The sequence below is a fragment of the Mytilus californianus genome, unplaced genomic scaffold (assembly GCF_021869535.1).
Source record: "Mytilus californianus isolate M0D057914Y unplaced genomic scaffold, xbMytCali1.0.p SCAF_5, whole genome shotgun sequence".
Taxonomy (NCBI): Eukaryota; Metazoa; Mollusca; class Bivalvia; order Mytilida; family Mytilidae; genus Mytilus; species Mytilus californianus.
Genome location: NW_026262701.1, coordinates 33,421,871 through 33,444,219, shown reverse-complemented (window position 1 = coordinate 33,444,219; position 22,349 = coordinate 33,421,871). Strand labels below are relative to the sequence as shown.

Here is a 22,349-nt window from a genome sequence, read left to right as displayed (position 1 = left end):
ATAAGATATTTTCATTTTTATAACAAATTTTTGTCATTTTCAATTTTAAATTCTAAGATTTTAATCTCTATGATTGGTTAATTCCAGGATGGTATAATGAAGTTATACACTAGATTAAAACATGACCCAAGTGGTGGAGAATTCATGAGATTTCACAGTGAATGTCAGCAGAGAAATACTTGTATAGTACTGGGATGTCTTGCTGCAAAGTTGGCAGGTAGGGACAATTATTTTAGTACTTAGTCTCACCCAGTATATTAATTAGCTTGAAAGTCTTGCAGTTTTGTCTGTTAGGGCTGTTCCATTAAAACATACATGGCACCCAGCAAAAGGCACTCTGGAAATGGGATAACCATCTATAGGGGCAAATTAAGAATTTCTCTTACAATTAACTGTACAAAAGCACCCATCCATAGATGAGATTTCAAAGTGCCTTCCCTGGGTCCCATGTATTTTTTTCATGGAACATGCAATTTTCAAAATTATTGTGAATTAAAAAGAACCGAGATCCTTCAAATTTAAACACAATAAACTGCCAAAAAACTCCTCTTCAATTTCATATTCACATTCAGGATAGGCAGTGATTTTAAAATTTTTGTGTGTGTGCATATGAAGAAATCATTTTAATAGATATCAACTGTACCAATGCATTGTATCAAATCTTTTGTAATGTTGGAAATTATCAGTTATTAAACCATTAATGTTATTTTTGGTCAACTACCATTTATACAATTTGTTGATATTATCTTATTCTTTTATTTTCAGGGCCTACCAGCGTAGCAATTTTAACTACAGAAGTTCTTAACTATTTGATATCTAGACTGGTATATATATTAGTCATACTTGTAGTAAAACACATGTATTTGAAAATACAGTTTCACGGAAAACAAAAAAACATACAACATCACAGAAAACAGTAACAAGAGTTATTTGTTTAATTAGAACACAGTTTTCCTGGAGTTTTTGTGGTTTATTCCCGATTGTCCCACTTTTTAAAATTTTAGAGTTCTGATTGTCCCACATGAAAAGTTCTGATTGTCCCACATTATTTTATGAATAAAATGTTCTTAGATAAACAAGGTAACTGTTGTTTGTTTTGCTAAAAAAAAACAAGAAATAATTATTGCACATTTAATATTAATTTTATAAAAGTATTAAAAAAATGTTTTTTAAATAATTAGATTAATGCACTTTTGATTAAACAAATATAATATTTCTGATTTATGAAATATATCTACAATGTTACGTTATTCATAAAACAAATGTCAATACCGTAATTTTAATTCCTTTTTCTCTGTAAAGTTTTTGAATAAATTTAGAAATAATGCATGCAATTTCAAAAAATAGGTATAAACTCATTTACATTCTACACTCTACATGAACTTGTTTACTAGGGAAGTCGGAGGACATTAATACAACATTCTCTGCCCTATTGAAGACTGCTTACACCCAACGTCAGATTCACCTGAACCCAACAACTGTCTTTATTGTTACGAAGCTGATGTCTATAATTTTGCCAGATCAGCCTTTCCAAGAATCACTATTAAAGGTTGTTTTTCCAATATTCCCATTGCTTTTGCAGTCAACAGGACTCTTCACCAACTATAAAGTAGAAACAGACTTCCATCAAAAATGAGAAGATGTGGTATGATTGCCAATGAGACAACTCTCCCAAAGAGACCAAATGACACAGAAATTAACAACTATAGGTCACCATACGGCCTTCAACAATTAGCAAAGCTCATACTGCATAGCTATAAAAGACCCCAAAATGGCAAACGAAAAATAAATATGTTACACAGCAACAAACGGCAACCACTGAATACCAGGCTCCTGACTTGGGACAGGCACATACAGAATTTTGTGGGGTTAAACTTATTTGAAGGCGCCAACCCTCCCAATAACCTGGAACAGTGTTGAAACAGTACAACATAAGAATAAACTATAAAAATCAGTTGAAAAAGGCTTTTCTCATCAGATGGGTACAAACAGAAATACATCTAACAAAAACACAGAGTGGACGTGGACGGCTACTTATGCATCACCACAACAAAGACACTGAGTACTGTAACAGGTCTGAGAGTATTCGCAGTTACTGACAGCTAGTTCAAAGCCAATAAAAACTAATTAAAAAAAAAATGCATCTAAGACTAAAATTTTATGACTTCATATTATATTCCGTGTTTGATGATACTATAATTGTACCTACTATGTGGAAAATGAAATATGTAAATATTATTATTTGTTCATGTTTTTTTCATATTTTATAAGTTACATTGTTTAGTGACCTTTAATTAACTGCAACACACTATAAAAACAAATTAATCACTATCAAAACAATTCCCAATTGTCCCACATTTAAACTTCCCAATTGTCCCACAAACATATTCCCGATTGTCCCACAAAATTTCATTACTTTTTTACCTGTAATTTCAAAAAGTGGGACAATCGGGAAGACACCGTTTTTGTTGATTCAGCCATGCTGGATCTATGCGATCACTCTGGTTTTGGAGATGATGCAGAATACTAAGTTGAAGACATATCATGAAACTAATTATGTGTTTTTATGACTTGCAGAAACTTTATACACCATTTTAATCATCAACTGCAAACTTTTGACATGTTATTTGCCCTTAAATTAAGAAAAGATTGGTCGAATAGTGACTTTATTTTAGATATACACTTACATATAGTTCCTTTCTAAATCAAAATTTATGATGATTTACTATTTATGAATTAATTTGAAAAAGTATTTGTACATCAATTGAATCAGTTGATAGGAATTTTGAAAGTATTATATTAGTATCTTGTGCTTGTGTAAATTATTGTTCAATGAAATGTAGGTCAACATGTGTATCAATATATCTAAGTTGATACCCACACTTTTTTAAATGGTATTACTCCAACTCTTTCCATAGGCAAGTATATATGGAAGTTTTTTTTTAAAACGACCTTGACTGGCTATACAGCCCTTGCATGGTCGGTAGGCAAGTAAGAGTCAGAATGATTATTAACTGTCATGATTTTCAAATAAGTATTAATTAGAAACAACCCCCGGCTTAATTCAAAACAGTTAATATCTCATGACCTGTTACCAGTACATAATTAAATAGACACAATTTATTATACACATTCTTGACCTCAATAGTAAACCTACAAATGTATTATTTATTTTGATCTACACTACATTAAAATATTCTGTTAATTTTGCTAGCTAGCTGAATGATTAATGAGGTGTTTTTTTTTCAAAGAAAATACTTAAAATGAAAAAAATATGTATAAAAAATGCAAGCAAATTTTATTTTACTTGTAAAATTAGTGCCATTATCATCTGACGTAAGTCAATAATCATGTTCTAATTACAGCTCTTCTATAAAAGCATGCAAAGCAAACCTTTGATCAACTTGCTTGCTATGTTTGTTTGGATGTTTGTAAACAAAAGGTAGGTAGTCTGTTTCAGTCTGTTTACTATATACTGGAATTTGATTGGACAATAAACATTAACTTCATTGCATGTCAATTTTTATTGTCTAATCAAATTCCAGTATATACAAAACAGACTTAAACTCCGCCTACCTATTGTTTACAAACATCCAATCAAACATAGCAAGCAAGTTGATCAAAGGTTTGCTTTGCATGCTTTTATAGAAGAGCTGTAATTAGTTTCAATTATCAGAAATTTGGTTGAAATATTAAACAAAATTGCATAACCCTTACCTGAGTATTTTCTGCAATAAAATTTGTTTGTTTGTTTTACAATTATATCCCATTATATTGCTATTTAACAGTAATTGGAAATATCTCAGCATTAGGTGTTTGTTTGTACATTCAGATTTGAATGAAATGTATTTTTTCTTAATGAAGAATGAACACCAATTTAGATAAAAAATAGTTATTATTTTTTTTTATTTTTGTTGTTGAGAAAGTGCACTTATAAGGCCTCTTTCTGGAAATTATCAAACCTGTCATTATTAATGGCATATAAAAAATATATTACTTGTTTGCCGATTTTCCTTTCCATTCTTGTCAAAAATAAAATCTGACAGAGTCTAAAATTGAAAGATCAGTATATATATCTATATTTGCATCAATATTGCGAAATTCCCTACCTTTACAGTAAGATTGGAAATGAAAAGAGAAAAAAATTTAGAAAAAAGTATGGTCAGAAAGAATACGAGACTAGCTATGAATATGGCTGGATCACAACATCAACGATGCTTTGATTTTTATTTTTTTTAGCCTCTAATTAATTTTATCACTAATTAAATAAAAAAAAGATGTTCATTATTTAAACTTATCACAACTATTATTAAAAAATGAAATAAGAATTATCTCCCTTTATATATGATTCCCATTTTTCACAATTTGTTTTAGTTTTTTTTTAAAGTCCTTTTTGCATAATGCTGGTTATTTTTTATTTGCCATATTGACGAAGAATACACTATCAGTAATGGAGTTCATCAGTTATTCACAGAAAGCCTCAAAGAATATCTGACAGCCATGAAATTTTATGGAAGGTTTATATTAAACCCAAAACAAAACAAAACAATTGCAGCTATCTTTGATTGCCTCTTTGCTTACAAAGTGCATTGATAAAATCTGAATCAAAGTAGCAAAACTTTTTTTGAAATAATTGTGTTTTTGTATGTAGAAATGACTGAATTTTCCAATATGCTCAATAATATTTATAATGATAGATTATTTGATATAATATTTGTAGGCATTATCCTTTCATCCTGTGATAAATCTTCATGCCTTGATAGCATTGGAAAAGTTTGCACAAACAAGTAAGTTATTTATATAAAGCTTTAGATTTCAGAAGGTGAAAGATATGGATACTTCATTCTTTGTACACAGATTTCTTATTGTCTGAAGTTTCTATCTGTCATATATCTTTTAACCTAGATGTCTTGTTATCAAATTTAAATTAGCACTCGCTGTGATATAGTCTTTTTGTGCTGATGTGGCGTAAAGCAATCAAAATCAATCAAACCTTGACTTCATTTTCATGGCTTAGTGACTACTTAAAAAACTGTTTAGTTTGTAAATATTGGTAAGTGAATTTCTCATCTATTATGAGTAATAGATTAACTGTATTTGGTATTTGTAATCCTTGCAAGGTATTCATGTTCATCTGACAGGGTTCACCTGACCTTGACCTCATTACATTGATTAGGAATCAAGGTGAAGTCTTCCTGGTCAAGTCCATATCACAGATACTATAAGCAATATGTCAACTATAAGTGATGTATGGATTGATTGTAAGGTGTACATGTTCATCTAGCAAGGTTCATCTTACTTTGACCTTATATTTCATGGTACATCAGTCAATGTTTAGTTTCATGGTTAGTTCTTTTTCTCAGATATTTTGAGTGTATTGAATGATTGTTTGGTGAACATGTCCTTCTGGCTAGGTTTATCTGACCTTGAACTCATTTTCATGGTACATTAGTCAACATTAAGTTCTTGTGGTTATGTCTGTTTCTGTATTTGGTGTATGGAATGAAATAACTAATTGATTTAGAACTTTCCTCGGTTCTGAATTATAAGCTTTCCTTTGAAAGGACCAGATTTGAAAAGGCTCAAAATTATTTCTTTATTCTCAGCAATGTCCTTGACTGAACAATATACCTTTGACCTCAGAAATGACCTTGACTGAACAATAAACATTTGACCTTAGCAATGTCCTTGACTGAACAATATAACTTTGACCTCAGCAATGTCCTTGACTGAGCAACATACCTTTGACCTCAGCAATGTCCTTGACTTAACAATATCCCTTTGACCTCAGCAATGTCCTTGACTGAACAATATACCAATATATATTTACAAGTCAGATGAGTGATGCAGTCACATAAGCCTCTTTAGTACTAGGTACGTGTACTGAACTTTTTTAAAAAATTTAGTCTGAATTTATAATACAATGTATTTAAGAAGAGGTAAATAACTTCAATATGGTTATGAGCATGACTTTTGCAATAGAAAAACAATGCGAATATGTCAAACGCAGTTATTTTATGGTAGAAAATTTAAAAAAAATATAAATCCCTGTTATGTTTGTAAGAAAGGACAGAAGCCAAAAAAAGGTATCCTCTTAAATAAGATGAGGAACAGTATTTAGTTTTACAACTATCTTAAATAAGTCAATTTTTATACGACCGCAAAAATTAAAAATTTTTTGGTCGTATATTGGTATGACGTTGGCGTCGTCGTCGTCGTCGTCCGGCGTCGTCCGAAGACACATTGGTTTTCGCACTCTAACTTTAGTTGAAGTGAATGGATCTCCATGAAATTTTACCATAAGGTTCAATACCACAAAAGGAAGGTTGCCAAAAAAGGCAAAAAACAAGCATTTTTCTAGTTTCATGACAATAACTTGTGTGTAAGTGTTTGGATATTTCTGAAATTGTACTACAAGGTTCCATATCACAAAGGGAAAGCGGGAATTGAGTTTGGGGGTAATTGCCCAAAATGTTTAGGAATTGGGGGCCAAAAAGGGGCCAAAAATAAGCATTTTTCTAGTTTCCAGACAATAACTTGTGTTCAAGTGTATGGATCTCTCTGAAATTGTACTGCAAGGTACCATACCACAAAGGGAAGGCTGGGATTGAGTTTGGGGGTGATGAATCATAAGGGGGTTCAAAGAATTTGGGGGGGGGATTTTTTTTTTGATTTTTTTCTTTTTTTTTTTCTTTTAAAATTTTCCATTTTAAGTTGGTTATTTCTGATTTATATTTAAAAGCAAATTATAATGATATGGTAGGAGATACACACCAAACAGGATGTATAAATTATTATATAATAAGTATTGTGCAAAAGCAAGAAATTTTGAATTGCACAGTATTGCACAATAGCAAGAAATCTTCAATTGCACAGTATTGCGCAATAGCAAGAAATCTTCAATTGCACAGTATTGCGCAATAGCAAGAAATATCCAATAGCACAATATTGCGCAATAGCAAGAAATTGTCAATTGTACAGTATTGCGCAATAGCAAGAAATATTTAATTGCACAGTGTTGTGCAAAAGAAGATACTTCCTATAAATTGCTTATTTCTTGACCAATTTCAATGGGGTTTTATTCTTGAATTCTTGGGGTTCTTTAATATGCTGAATCTAACCATGTATTTAGTTTTTGGATTTTGGGCCCCGTTTTTAAATTGGTCCACATTGAGGTCCAAAGGGTCCAAAATTAAACTTTGTTTGATTTCATCAAAAATTGAATTATTGGGGTTCTTTGATATGCCGAATCTAACAGTGTATTTAGATTCTTAATTTTTGGTTCCATTTTCAAATTGGTCTACATTAAGGTCCAAAGGGTCCAAAATTAAACTTAGTTTGATTTTAACAAAAATTGAATTTTTAGGGTTCTTTGATATGCTGAATCTAAACATGTATTTAGATTTTTGATTATGGGCCCAGTTTTCAAGTTGGTCCAAATCGGGATCCAAAATTAAACTTTGTTTGATTTCAACAAAAATTGAATATATGGGGTTCTTTGATATGCTGAATCTAACCATGTATTTAGATTTTTGATTTTTGGGCCCCGTTATCAACTTTGTCCACATTGAGGTCAAAAGGGTCCAAAATTAAATTTTGTTTGATTTCATCAAAAATTGAATTCTTGGGGTTCTTTGATATGCTGAATCTAACCATGTATTTAGATTTTGGATATTGGACCATAATAGGTGAATGTCCAATTTAAAATTTTTAAGTTCTTAGACCACATTCATTCTGTGTCAGAAACCTATGCTGTGTCAAATATTTAATCACAATCCAAATTCAGAGCTGTATCAAGCTTGAATGTTGTGTCCATACTTGCCCCAACTGTTCAGGGTTCGACCTCTGCGGTCGTATCAAGCTGCGCCCTGCGGAGCATTTTATTTGTGTTTTTATTTAAGTAAATAATGCTTTTAATTGTAGGTGAAAACAAAAGAACTATAGAAAATATAATAAAAAGTTTACCTAGAAATCCATTTGAGGTGCTGGAACAGGATACCAAACCAGTAACATACCCAAAAATAGAAGTTAGATTCTGTTCATCATGGTGTCAAGACAATCTATGTAATTTTTATTGGATGCACTAGACCTTTCTACTCTGAAGTCTGTTTAGATGAGGAGTTTGGATTACACAAGTTATTTATTAACTAATTAATATAGTTTATAGTTTATAGTGGATTTCAGTCACTGGAAAAATATGTAAAGGGTTGTATATAATTACATTCTATTGAAGGACAGAAAAATTCAAATCAACCATAGTGTCAGCTGATTCTTTGAATGTGTTATTTCTTTATAGGGTAGTCTTTAAAAAATATATGGGTCCTTTGAAAGTTTTATGAATTATATGTTTTCATCCAGTTTGGTAAAAAGGCAGATTTTTTTTTAATGACAATTCCATTTTGATCGTAATTTTGTGTTAAAAAAATATGTTAAAATACCACTCTTTTTATTTTTCAGTTATTCCTGAGGTTTGTATATTATGAATTATAGATTAAATTTTAAAAGTCATGCATACAGGATGGGCAGAACAGTTTTTGATATCACAAATGAATTGTGAGAGAATAGGCATGAATTCAAAATTTGATGGTTGTGCTCTGAGCTATTTAAAGTTATTTCAGAGTGACACATGCTTTTTATTTTTTTTAAATATTACCTATCCATAAATATTTTATCTTCTGCATTCTAGGTAGTGGTTTTAATTCTTGATGTCCAAATGCCTATCTGGTACAGTTAAAGTGATGTATACATATGTTACATGTTCAATTTTAAAGGCATGGAAAAGATGAGTACAATTTAAAAAAAGAGTGTGGAATTGTGAATACAAATAGATTTGCTTTACTAGAATTTTAAATACCCATTTCACTAGGTAACAAAATATATTGAAAGATCAATTGTTTGTCAATATACTTATGATACATTTATAAAGAAGAAACAGTTTATTTTTTATTTTATTTTAAGGGTAGAAAATTTGCATATGAGAAAGTGAATCTGAAAAATATTAATGCAATGCTTAATATTAATGATGTGAGTGAATACCTGAAAATATCTGCTGATGGTTTGAAGGTAAGTCATATTGAGTTACTTGCCCTGCTATACTAACTTTACAGGTGTTTCCATTTTGAACTAATATAAACAGTACCTTACTGATCCCCGGTCATCTGTTTGTTGGATACCAGCTTTTTGGTTTGAACCTGACAGGGACGATTCCAGGTGTTTTCAAATGGGTCCCTTGACCATCAAATTGGGAATTTTCATCTCAATTGGGATTTTTTTATGCATAAAATCTTTGACGAAATCACATTATTTTCCTTAAAAAATGGAAAATGTATTACGTTTTACCTGTACACTGCAACTACAGTAAGAAGTTTAACAGTCAGACTTTTGTCTTGAGGATATGGAACCAGACATATAAATAAGATATATATTTTTATAAAACAAGTTTTCCAAATATTATATAATCTGCTTTTACGAGATCAGTGCCCTATAAATTCATCAATGTTATATGAAAATTAAAATTTTGCTGTCTGCAGAGGTCTGCTTTTACTAGGCTCATTTTGACAAAAAGCATCTTTTTTATCGATCTGCTGGGCGATTTGCCTTAACGAGATCAAATACTCCAATAGCATTTTTTGTCAATTGTATCTGAGGGGTCTGCTTTTACGAGACCAAAGATTGAATCGTTGTTTATAAAATGTGATTGTTGACAGCATTCTTCTCCAGATTTTAAAACGCTTTGACGACAAACTATGAAAAATTATAGTTGCCTAAATCAGTGACCAAAACATTTCCAGAAATATCAAATTTTTTATTTATTTTTTTTTCCTGAATTGGGAATTAATGTTCCAATAAATTTTTTGGGGTCCCCCGTCCATTTTTAGGGCCGCTCAGCGGCCCTCAACTATAATGTAGAATCATCGCTGAACCAATTGAACCTACATAAAGCGAAGCACCCCAGACCTGAGGTCACAGTTTGAAAAGTGTGTCTTCCATGCATACTTAACCCGATTAAACAATTTTGTGGTAAAATTAATGATGAATGATCTCCCCTTGCATGCCAACACTGTTTTAAGGAATGATGATGAGAAAACACTTAGATTATTATGAAAATTTAATTTGAAAATTGCACTCAATTATTGTGACTAACTGAAGTCCATCTGATTTTATTCCCCTAATTTTTATACACCAATTTTTATATGTGAGGATTATATAGTAATTTCGTGTCCATCCGTGTGTTGTTCATGATTCTGACAATAGTTTGACTCACCAAATTATATTTTAAAATAATTTTAAAGAAACACTCTACAGTAAAACCTGTAAATTACTAAATGGTGAAAGAAGCAAGAAAGGTTTTGTAGCAAATACAAGAAAGCTTTCTTGTGTTTATTGCAACAGTAATATTGTATTGATATTTTTATGTTGTAGTCCAGAAGTGATGCTTCATCATTTGAGAGTGTCCGATGTACATTCCAAGTTGACTCTGGTGTGTGGTATTATGAGGTCTATATAACTACTGCTGGTGTGATGCAGATAGGATGGGCAACAAAAGACAGTAGTTTTCTTAATCATGTGAGTAAATATTGTGCAAAGAAAGGGGGGTCATAGAAAAAGCAATTATAATGATTTAAAACCTATTATTTTCTTAACATAGTTTTTAGTGAAATAAGCAAAGAAGTTCATTAGCAATGGTTGAATTTTTAAATTTTGTGTTTCTCATTTATCAATAACTATAAATGATGAATTTATTGCAGATATATTTTTGTGTATAAACTCTTATTTCGAAAATTTGCCAAAAAAAATTGTTGCTGATATTTCTCTGTTTACAGTAATAATAGATCTTTTATGACATCAATCCATTACTATCGCACACACTTTTTTTCAAAGGAATAATCTAAGACAAAATATTTGAATTCAAGTGAATAACAACAGTTTTCTTTACTATCATAAGAAAAAATAAAATTATTTGATAAGGCGTCTTTGCTAATTTTCAGTTTTTGTTTTGAATTGTTAACATTTAATAATATTAGATTTTATGGTGGTAGTCTCATATCATTTTAGTAATGAAACTGTCAATTGAACATAAAGTTTCTATCCATGATCAGTAATTAGCATTTATTTTATATACACAATGCTCTGTTGACTCACAATCTCTGCCAGTTTGTAAAAGGCTCTATGAAGAATTTTAAAATACTTTGTATCTGAGCTGATTAACTGACTGTTTAGCCTACACGCTTATGTTTTGCCGGTACACAAAGATATTTGCATCTGGAAGTTTAGCAATCAAACAATCGTTCAGTTAAAGTAATGCAATGCTAGTCTAGTTTGTAAAACATTTACCTGTTCCAGAGCTAAATAGCTTAAAAAAATGAGGACATAAAAGTTATCCTTTGTTGGATAGATTTGTCCAAGTTCACAATCATGTAAACTTACCATTGTATTGTTTTTAGCTCACCTGGCCCGAAGGGCCAAGTGAGCTTTTCTCATCACTTGGCGTCCGTCATCCGTCGTCGTCGTCCAAAGCATTTAGAGTAAATCTGACATAGGGTAAAACTGATTATCAGGTCAAGATCTATCTGCCCTGAAATTTTCAGACAAATCTGACGACCTGTTGTTGGGTTGCTGCCCCTGAATTGGTAGTTTTAAGGAAACCTTTGTTGGATAGATTTGTCCAAGTTCACAATCATGTAAACTTACCATTGTATTGTTTTTAGCTCACCTGGCCCGAAGGGCCAAGTGAGCTTTTCTCATCACTTGGCGTCCGTCATCCGTCGTCGTCGTCCAAAGCATTTAGAGTAAATCTGACATAGGGTAAAACTGATTATCAGGTCAAGATCTATCTGCCCTGAAATTTTCAGACAAATCTGACGACCTGTTGTTGGGTTGCTGCCCCTGAATTGGTAGTTTTAAGGAAATTTTGCAGTTTTTATACGACCGCAAAAAAATTTTGAGGTCGTATATTGGTATGACGTTGGCGTCGTCGTCGTCGTCGTCGTCGTCGTCCGGTGTCGTCGTCCGGCGTCGTCGTCCGAATACACAATGGTTTTCGCACTCTAACTTTAGTTTAAGTGAATGGATCTCTATGAAATTTTACCATAAGGTTCAATACCACAATAGGAAGGTGGGGATTGATTTTGGGGGTTATGGTACCAACAGTTAAGGAATTAGGGGCCAAAAAGGGGCCGAAAATAAGCATTTTTGTAACTTCCAGACATAACTTGTGTGTTAGCATATGGATCTCTTTGACATTGTACCACAAGATTCCATATCACAAAGGGTCAATGCTGGGATTGATTTTGGGGTTAATTGCCTCAAAATTTTAGGAATAAGGGGCCAAAAGGGGGCAAAAAACAAGCATTTTTCTAGTTTCATGACAATAACTTGTGTGTAAGTGTATGGATCTTTCTGAAATTTTACTACAAGGTTCCATTACACAAAGGGAAAGCTGGAATTGAGTGTTGTGGTAATTGCCCAAAACGTTTAGTAATAAGGGGGCTAAATAGGGGTTTAAAATAAGCATTTTTTAGTTTCTAGACAATAACTTGTGTTCAAGTGTATGGATCTCTCTAAAATTGTATTACAAGGTACCATACCACAAAGGCAAGGCTGTTATTGAGCTTGGTTTGGGGGGAAAGGGGGGTGGGGGTGATGAATCATAAGGGGGGCGGGGGTAAAAAAAGGGGTAATTTTTTTTTTTCCTTTTTTTTTTGTTTAAAATTTACATTTTAAGTTAGTTATTTTTTATCACGAAGAGAAAGTAGGAATTGAGTTTTGGGGTTAATTGCTCAAACATTTATGAATAAGGGGCCAAATATTGGTCGAAAATAAGGATTTTTTTAGTGTGCTCTAATGTTTAAGGAATAAGGGGAAAAAAGGTTAAAAAACAAGGGTTTCCATTTTAATAGACAAATAATTGAGTAAAGAACATTATTTAAAAGCAGTGTAAGGTTGGTAATTCAAACTCATTTAAATATCTCATCTACACTGCTTTTAAATTATGTAAATTGGAAATTTGCCAATAACTTTATTGTTAATAAATGCATTGGAAATTTGCCAACAATTTTAGTGTAATAAACTTCATTGGAAATTTGCCAATATAAAATTTTGCTGATGAAGGTTTTTTGTTTACCTTTAGCCTTGACTATGAAGTCATTTTCTATTTTTATAGCCTTATGATGTAGTTGAATTATTTAATACTTTTATGATGTGTTTAAATGGGGTTTTATCATGTTTATGGTTGCAAATTTATTGTTTTAGTATAATAAACTCCATTTAAAATTTGCCAATAAAAAAATTTTTTGTTTATTTTTAGCTATGATTATGATGTCATTTTCTATTTTACTTTTATGGTTGCAAAGAAATTTTTATTTTTAGATATTACTGTTAAATGATGCTGATTAAGGTTTTTGCTATGTTTAGCCATGACTATGATGTCATTTTCTATTTTAATATCTGTTATGATGTATTTAAATGGGCTTTTATGGTTACAAAGGAATTTTATTTTTAGATATTACTATAAAATGTTGCTGATGCTGATTAAGGATTTTGTTTATTTTTAGCCATGACTATGATGTCATTTTCTATTTTAATACCTTTATGATGTAATTTCCATTTTTAGATATTACTGTTAAATGATGCTGATTAAGGGTTTTTTGCTATGTTTAGCCATTACTATGATGTCATTTTCTATTTTAATATCTTTATGATGTATTTAAATGGGCTTTTATGGTTACAAAGGAATTTTATTTTTAGATATTACTTTAAATGTTGCTGATTAAGGATTTTTGTTTATTTTTAGCCATGACTATGATGTCACTTTCTATTTTAATACCTTTATGATGTATTTAAATGGACTCCCATGTATTTAGATTTTTGATTATTTATACATGTTACCAAATTGGTCCACATTGAACAAAAACGGTCCAAATTTCAACCTTATTACATTACATCAAACATTGAATTCTACATATTCTTTGATATATTGAAATTAACAAACAATTTAGTTTATGGAGATTCCACCATAATAGGTAAATTAAATTTTTTCCAGTTCTTACACCACATTCATCCTGTGTCAGAAACCTATGCTGTGTCAAATATTTAATGACAATCCAAAGTCATAGCTGTATCAAGCTTGAATTTTGTGTCCATACTTGCCCCAACTGTTCAGGGTTCGACCTCTGCGGTCGTATCAAGCTGCGCCCCAGCGAAGCATTTTATTGGTTATTATCTTGAATATTATTATAGATAGAGATAAACTGTAAACAGCAATAATGTTCAGCAAAGTAAGATCTACAAATAAGTTGTCATGACCTAAATTGTCAGTTGACCCCTTTAGGAGTTATTGCCATTATTAGTCAATTTTTAACAATTTTTTGTAAATTTTTGTAATCTTTTACAAAAATCTTCTTCTCTGAATTTACTGAGACAAATTTAACCATACTTGGCCATAATCACTATTAGGGTATTTAGTTTAAAAAATTTGTCCGATGACCCCGCCTTCCAAACCATCATGGCCGACTTGGTTAAAAATAGAACATAGGGGTAAAATGCAGTTTTTGGTTTATATCTCTGAAACTAAAGCATTTAGAGCAAATCTGACAGGTGGCAAAAATGTTCATCAGATTTAGATTTATCTGCCCTGAAATTTTCAGACGAATCCGACAACCCGTTGTTGGGTTGCTGCCCCTGAGTTAGTAATTTTACAAAAATTTTGCAGTTTTTTGTTATTATCTTAGATATCATTATAATATCTAATACTATTAATTATGATTTTAACCTTATTTTACATGATTTCCAAAGCATCAGTAAATATAGGTGAGCGACACAGGCTCTTGAGAGCCTCTAGTTTCCTTATAAGACAATAATTCCAAACAGTATGATTTCTATTTCTATGTATGGTTTATTTATAGGAAGGACAAGGTATTGGAGATGACGAGTATTCAATGGCATATGATGGATGTAGACAGTTGATTTGGTTTAAAGCTGAGAGTCGACCAATTCATCAGAAGTGTTGGAGTCCAGGTAAAAATCTTAATAATAGCTTTTGTGAATTCATCTTTTAGCATCATCTTTTTATACCCCCATTCTAAAAGTTTGGTTTATATTGCATTCACTGGTCTGTTCATCTCTCTGTGTCGTCCAACAAATATTTTCATCATACTTTTCTCAGAACATCTTCATATTTGGTCAACAGCTTGACAGTGATGAGTTGTAATGTGTGTGCAGTTTATGGATCTATTAGACACATACTACCTGTTTGCAGATACTTCAAATTTTTCAATATTTTGAATGAACTAAAATTTTAAGTCACACATTTCTCCATTACTACTGAACAGAATGACATGATATTTAGCCATCAGCTTGACATTGATGTCTTGTTAAGTGTTGTTGTCAGAAATCTACTTCCTGTTTGCTGATATTTTGAATTTTTCAACATTTTGAATGAAAACAAATATTTTTTTCACACTTTCCCCCAAAACTACTGAACAGAATGACTTCATATTTGGTCACAGCTCACAGTGATGAGTTTTAATGTGTAAGCCCTTTTTGGATCTTTCTGATACCACTTCCTGTTTTCCGATACAAAGCATTACTAGTAGGAGTATGGTTACCCCAACTATGCTTGTCATGAGTGTTGCTAACATACAACTTTTCTCTATTGTTGCATACATTATCAACATCAATTCCTATGCAAGTGTTTGAAGCACATTGTTTCGCTTCAATTAACCACTGACATAATTGATTACAGTTTATTCCACTGGAAGACTTTTGAATTTCCCCATTCAATGACTGCCTTAGAACTTTTACTTGAACAGCCATGAAAAAGACCATTTCCCAAAATGTAATTATGATAGACCATTGACATTTGATATACAGTTATATATTATTAATTAAAATTGCTAAATTTCTAATGGTTTGATCAGTTGTATAGTTGAATATATGTACTATTGACTGTTTCATTGCATTATTGTATATGAGCAAAGCAGTTGTAGAATCAAAGAGACAAAATTGCATGTGAGTTTTAAGCAGTTTATAAGGCCAAAAACTGAGTCATTTGTCAAGGATTTTTTATTTGTTTTTCAAATGTTTTGTTTTCTGATAAGGTGTGATCATGAAAAAGTTCTGATGATAAAACATGGATTTTGATGTTTGGTATGTTATTGCACTTAAGCATCCATGCATCTCAATTTTAGATCACTATATGAGGCTGACCCTCTTAATCATATTTTTGTGAATTGGAAATTAATGCATTGTTTAAAGGTAATCTCTTTAATAAAGCATGTTCATATTTTGTTTCATAAGCATCTAAAATATTATTTTCTTGAACTTTGTGAGGTCTGACCTCTTTTGAATTTGAAGTACTTTAATTATTCCTTCAGTTTTGCAGACTAGAATAATCTACGTGTTTTAAATATGCTTATACATTATTATTACTCATTAATAGCTTTGTAGGTAATATTTTAAACACTAATTAAAATGTTCGTTGAATCCACAGTGTTGTTTATTGAACTTGTTGTGCCTGTATCAAGTCAGGCTAACTGGACTATATGTTATTTCTCTGACATTGCTTGTGGGTCTATTTTTCTCAGAGGAGTCAGATATTGGTGGTTGGTGTGGTCTGTTTACTCTGTTATAGTGTCCAGTATTTTTGGATTTTCTTGTTGTCCTTTTTATGGATCATGTATTCAAAAACTTTTCATCTTTACACATATTTCTGTTTGATCTGTTTATTTCAAATAGAAATTTTGAAAGAAAAAATGGAATGGTAATTTATTTTTACTTTATAACTTTTTAAGTTCCATTTGGTTGTTTTTGTTCCTAAAAAGTGAAATGAAAGAGATATTGAATATTTTCATACAATTAATTTACAGAAAAATTCAATTTTAATCTTGATAGTTTAAATTACTAAATCAGCTGTTAGACTTACTCCAAATATATTGATGAACTCATTTAAAGGGGTTTATTTAAGTTTCTATGCCTTTTTATACGACCGCAAAAATTAAAAATTTTTTGGTCATTTATTGGTATGACGTTGGCGTCGTCGTCGTCGTTGTCGTCGTCGTCGTCGTCGTCGTCTGGCGTCGTCCGGCGTCGTCCGAAGACACATTGGTTTTCGCACTCTAACTTTAGTTTAAGTGAATGGATCTCCGTGAAATTTTACCATAAGGTTCAATACCACAAAAGGAAGGTTGGGATTGATTTTGGGGGTTATGGTACCAACAGTTAAGGAATTAGGGGCCAAAAAGGGGCCAAAAATAAGCATTTTTGTAACTTCCAGACATAACTTGTGTGTTAGTGTATGGATCTCTTTGACATTGTACCACAAGGTTCCATATCACAAAGGGAATGCTGGGATTGATTTTGGGGGTAATTGCCTCAAAATTTTAGGAATAAGGGGCCAAAAAAGGGGCAAAAAACAAGCATTTTTCTAGTTTCATGATAATAACTTGTGTGTAAGTGTATGGATCTTTCTGAAATTGAACTACAAGGTTCCATATCACAAAGGGAAAGCTGGAATTGAGTTTGGGGGTAATTGCCCAAAACGTTAAGGGAATAAGGGGCCAAAAAGGGGCCAAAAATAGCATTTTTCTAGTTTCCAGACAATTACTTGTGTTCAAGTGTATGGATCTCTCTGAAATTGAACTGCAAGGTACCATACCAAAAAGGGAAGGCTGGGATTGATTTTGGGGGTAATTGCCTCAAAATTTTAGGAATTAGGGGCCAAAAAGGGGAAAAAACAAGCATTTTTCTAGTTTCAGGACAATAACTTGTGTTCAAGTGTATGGATCTCTCTGAAATTGTACTGCAAGGTTCCATACCACAAAGGGAAGGCTGGGATTGAGTTTGGGGGTGATGAATCATAAGGGGTTTCAAAAAATTTGGGGGGGGGATTTTTTTTTTTCCTTTTTTTTTCTTTTAAAATTTTCCATTTTAAGTTGGTTATTTCTGATTTATATTTAAAAGCAAATAATAATGATATGGTAGGAGATACACACCAAACAGGATGTGTAAATTATTATATAATAAGTATTGTGCAATAGCAAGAAATTTTCAATTGCACAGTATTGCACAATAGCAAGAAATCTTCCATTGCACCGTATTGCGCAATAGCAAGAAATCTTCAATTGCACAGTATTGTGCAATAGCAAGAAATATCCAATAGCACAATATTGCGCAATAGCAAGAAATTGTCAATTGTACAGTATTGCGCAATAGCAAGAAATATTCAATTGCACAGTATTGTGCAAAAGAAGATACTTCGTATAAATTGCTTATTTCTTGACCAATTTCAATGGGGTTTTATTCTTGAATTCTTGGGGTTCTTTAATGTTCTGAATCTAACCGTATATTAAGTTTTTGGTTTTTGGGCCCTGTTTTTAAATTGGTCCACATTGAGGTCCAAAGGGTCCAAAATTAAACTTTGTTTGATTTCATCAAAAATTGAATTATTGGGGTTCTTTGATATGCGGAATCTAACCGTGTATTTAGATTCTTAATTTTTTGTTCCGTTTTCAAATTGGTCTACATTAAGGTCCAAAGGGTCCAAAATTAAACTAAGTTTGATTTTAACAAAAATTGAATTCTTAGGGTTCTTTGATATGCTGAATCTAAACATGTATTTAGATTTTTGATTTCAGGCCCAGTTTTCAAGTTGGTCCAAATTGGGGTCCAAAATTAAACTTTGTTAGATTTCAACAAAAATTGAATATATGGGGTTCTTTGATATGCTGAATCTAACCATGTATTTTGATTTTTTATTTGTGGACCCCATTATCAAATTGGTTCATATTGAGGTCAAAAGGGTCCAAAATTTAACTTTGTTTGATTTCATCTAAAATTGAATTATTGGGGTTCTTTGATATTCCAAATCTAACCGTGTATTTAGATTTTTAATTTTGGGTCCTGTTTTTTAAATTGGTCTACATTAAGGTCCAAAGGGTCCAAAATTAAACTTAGTTTGATTTTAACAAAAATTGAATTCTTGGGGTTCTTTGATATGCTGAATCTAAACATGTGTTTAGATTTTTGATTATGGGCCCAGTTTTCAAGTTGGTCCAAGATAGGGTCCAGTATTTAAACTTTGTTTGATTTCAACAAAAATTGAATATATGGGGTTCTTTGATATGCTGAATCTAAATTTGTATTTAGATTTTTGATTATGGGCCCAGTTTTCAAGTTGGTCCAAATTGGGGTCCAAAATTAAACTTTGTTTGATTTCAACAAAAATTGAATATATGAGGTTCTTTGATATGCTGAATCTAACCATGTATTTAGATTTTTTATTTCTGGACCCCGCTATCAAATTGGTTCATATTGAGGTCAAAAGGGTCCAAAATTAAATTTTGTTTGATTTCATCAAAAATTGAATTATTGGGGTTCTTTGATATGCCAATCTAACTGTGTTTTTAGATTTTTAATTTGGGTCCCGTTTTTTAAATTGGTCTTCATTGAGGTCCAAAGGGTCCAAAATTAAACTTAGTTTGATTTTAACAAAAATTGAATTCTTGGGGTTCTTTGATATGCTGAATCTAAACATGTGTTTAGATTTTTGATTTTTGGCCCAGTTTTCAAGTTTGTCCAAGTTGGGGTCCAAAATTAAACTTTTTTTGATTTCAACAAAAATTGAATATATGGGGTTCTTTTATATGCTGAATCTAACCATGAATTTAGATTTTTTATTTGTGGGCCCCGCTATCAAATTGGTTCGTATTGAGGTCAAAAGGGTCCAAAATTAAACTTTGTTTGATTTCATCAAAAATTAAATTATTGGGGTTCTTTGATATTCCAAATCTAACCGTGTATTTAGATTTTTAATTTTAAGTCCCGTTTTTTAAATTGGTCTACATTAAGGTCCAAAGGGTCCAAAATTAAACTTAGTTTGATTTTAGCAAAAATTGAATTCTTGGGGTTCTTTGATATGCTGAATCTAAACATGTGTTTAGATTTTTGATTATGGGCCCAGTTTTCAAGTTTGTCCAAGTTGGGGTCCAAAATTAAACTTTGTTTGATTATAACAAAAATTGAATATATGGGGTTCTTTGATATGCTGAATCTAACCATGTATTTTGATTTTGGACATTGGACCATAATAGGTAAATTAAAAAAATTCAAGTTCTTAAACCACATTCTTTCTGTGTCAGAAACCTATGCTGTGTCAAATATTTAATAACAATCCAAATTCAGAGCTGTATCAAGCTTGAATGTTGTGTCCATACTTGCCCCAACTGTTCAGAGTTCGACCTCTGCGGTCGTATCAAGCTGCGCCCCAGCGAAGCATTTTATTCAGATTTGAATTATTGTTTGAATAATGTACACTTATTCACCTTCTAATGTCCAGTCAATTTACATATGGATTAATACCACTACCCACTTTAACATTCTGTTAAAACCCACAAAGGGATTAACTTGGTTCATACCTGTTAAAGTGCATCACAACTGATCTAAGAGCTTTGAATTTACAGGTGTATTTATTTATCAAAGCTAATTGTAATTACTTCAAAAGATTTAACAATTTAAGAATTGGAAGCTGTTGAACCGTATATTTTACAGCTTACTATTAATCCACTAGTAAAATGAACAATGTCTGATAAAAGGACGTAATAAGATTAATTTTCAAGTATGTCTTTAGGGTTTCAAACTCTCATTAGGGGATCATTTCTGCAGGAAAACTGTTAATCACATATCAATTGTATAATCTTCTTTCAAACATAAATAATATAACTGTTGATATTTAAATTCGGTCCAGTACAATTTACCTTATGGCGCAGATTTACCGAATTTAAGAAAAAGAGATAATATGCACCGTTACAAATAAAACCAGATTTGTGTTCCCAAGTCTGTTAGATTTTTATGCCCCCGCCGTAGCGGAGGGGGTATTGAGTTTTACCCTTGTCCGTCTGTACGTCCCAAAATTGGTTTCCGTTCTCTAACTTTAGTTTGCCTCAACCAAATGTTATGAAACTTATACACAATGCTTAATACCACTAAACACAGATCAAGTTTGAATTTTGTTGGCGTCACTTTTACTGTTATGCCCCTTTACAAATGGAAAAATTGCTGATTTTTTCATTTCCGTTCTCTAACTTTAATTTGCCTCAACCAAATGTTATGAAACTTATACACAATGCTTATTACCACTAAACACAGATCAAGTTTGAATTTTGTTGGCGTCACTTTTACCGTTCTAGAGTTATGCCCCTTTACAAATGGAAAAATTGCTAAATTTTTCGTTTCCGTTCTCAAACTTTAGTTAGCCTCAACTAAATGTTATGAAACTTATGTGCAATGCTTATTACCACAAAACACAGATCAAGTTTGAATTTTGGTGGCCTCACTTTTACTGTTTTAGAGTTATGCCCCTTTTACAAATGGAAAAATTGCCAAATCCTCCTTTTTATTCTCTAACTTAAGTTTGCTTCTACCAAATGTTATGAAACTTATACACAATGCTCATTACCACAAAACTCAGATCAAGTACAAATTTGGGTAGTGTCACTTTTACCGTTCTTGAGTTATGTCCCTTTATAAGGTTATATGCAAGCGGGGGCATCATCTGTGTCCCATGGACACATTCCCCATTTATTTAATATTTAAAGATATTAAAAAAATTCTACAGACTCTGTGAATAAATTCATTGTGGAACAAATTCTTTTTCATCTGTGATAATGTTTCCATTTGCTTTGAAACCACACTATTCACTATTTTTGTCAAATTATTTCCATATCTTTTTTACAACATATAAACAATATTATTCATGAGCTAAATATATTTCTGTTCATCATGGCTTTGAAATCTAGAATAATGTTTGACTTTTTGACATGTGATGTTTATGGTAATTATTATCATTATCTATCTTTTGTTACTTGTAAAACTTTTGAAAAAAAAATGTTTTGGATTTAAAAGCTAGGTAACCAGTCAGATTATTTGTAAAAAAAATGAGAACAATATAGTCCAATGACTTCATAACAATTAAGACATTTAAAATTTTACAGTGATAATTAACGATTATAATGAATTAGTAGCTTCCTTATTGAGTCATTGTCAGCTTTTGTTGTGAAACATTCCACATGTAGATTTATGGCGGAGTTCCTGAATGCTAAGTAAAACTTGTGGATGATCTTTATTTGATAATAAATACACATGTTTTGTGTTACCCCCCTGTAATTTATGATATAGATATTCTTTATATACTGTATATGAAGTGTGAATGGTGACTAAATTGTATTATGGTATAAACCTAACCTTCATGGTTTATCACAATTTATTATCCCAAACCACTCCAAAAAATAAGCAACAGTTATCAATTCTTTGGATTCATTTATTTTTCATTGGAATCAATTTTTGTGGATTGAGAA

General features: G+C 31.6%; 1 protein-coding gene across 1 annotated transcript in view; it reads left to right on the top strand.

The window, feature by feature from the left end:
- The window catches only part of LOC127701957 (RING finger and SPRY domain-containing protein 1-like), a 58,355-nt gene that overhangs the window by 8,558 nt on the left and 27,448 nt on the right, over nucleotides 1–22,349 (top strand). Inside the window, exons 4-11 of the mRNA XM_052205932.1 lie at nucleotides 88–217; nucleotides 766–824; nucleotides 4,721–4,787; nucleotides 7,924–8,064; nucleotides 8,458–8,472; nucleotides 8,936–9,063; nucleotides 10,423–10,566; nucleotides 14,904–15,015. Of these exons, the coding sequence (XP_052061892.1) occupies nucleotides 88–217; nucleotides 766–824; nucleotides 4,721–4,787; nucleotides 7,924–8,064; nucleotides 8,458–8,472; nucleotides 8,936–9,063; nucleotides 10,423–10,566; nucleotides 14,904–15,015 (796 nt within the window). The remainder of the gene's footprint in view (nucleotides 1–87; nucleotides 218–765; nucleotides 825–4,720; nucleotides 4,788–7,923; nucleotides 8,065–8,457; nucleotides 8,473–8,935; nucleotides 9,064–10,422; nucleotides 10,567–14,903; nucleotides 15,016–22,349) is intronic.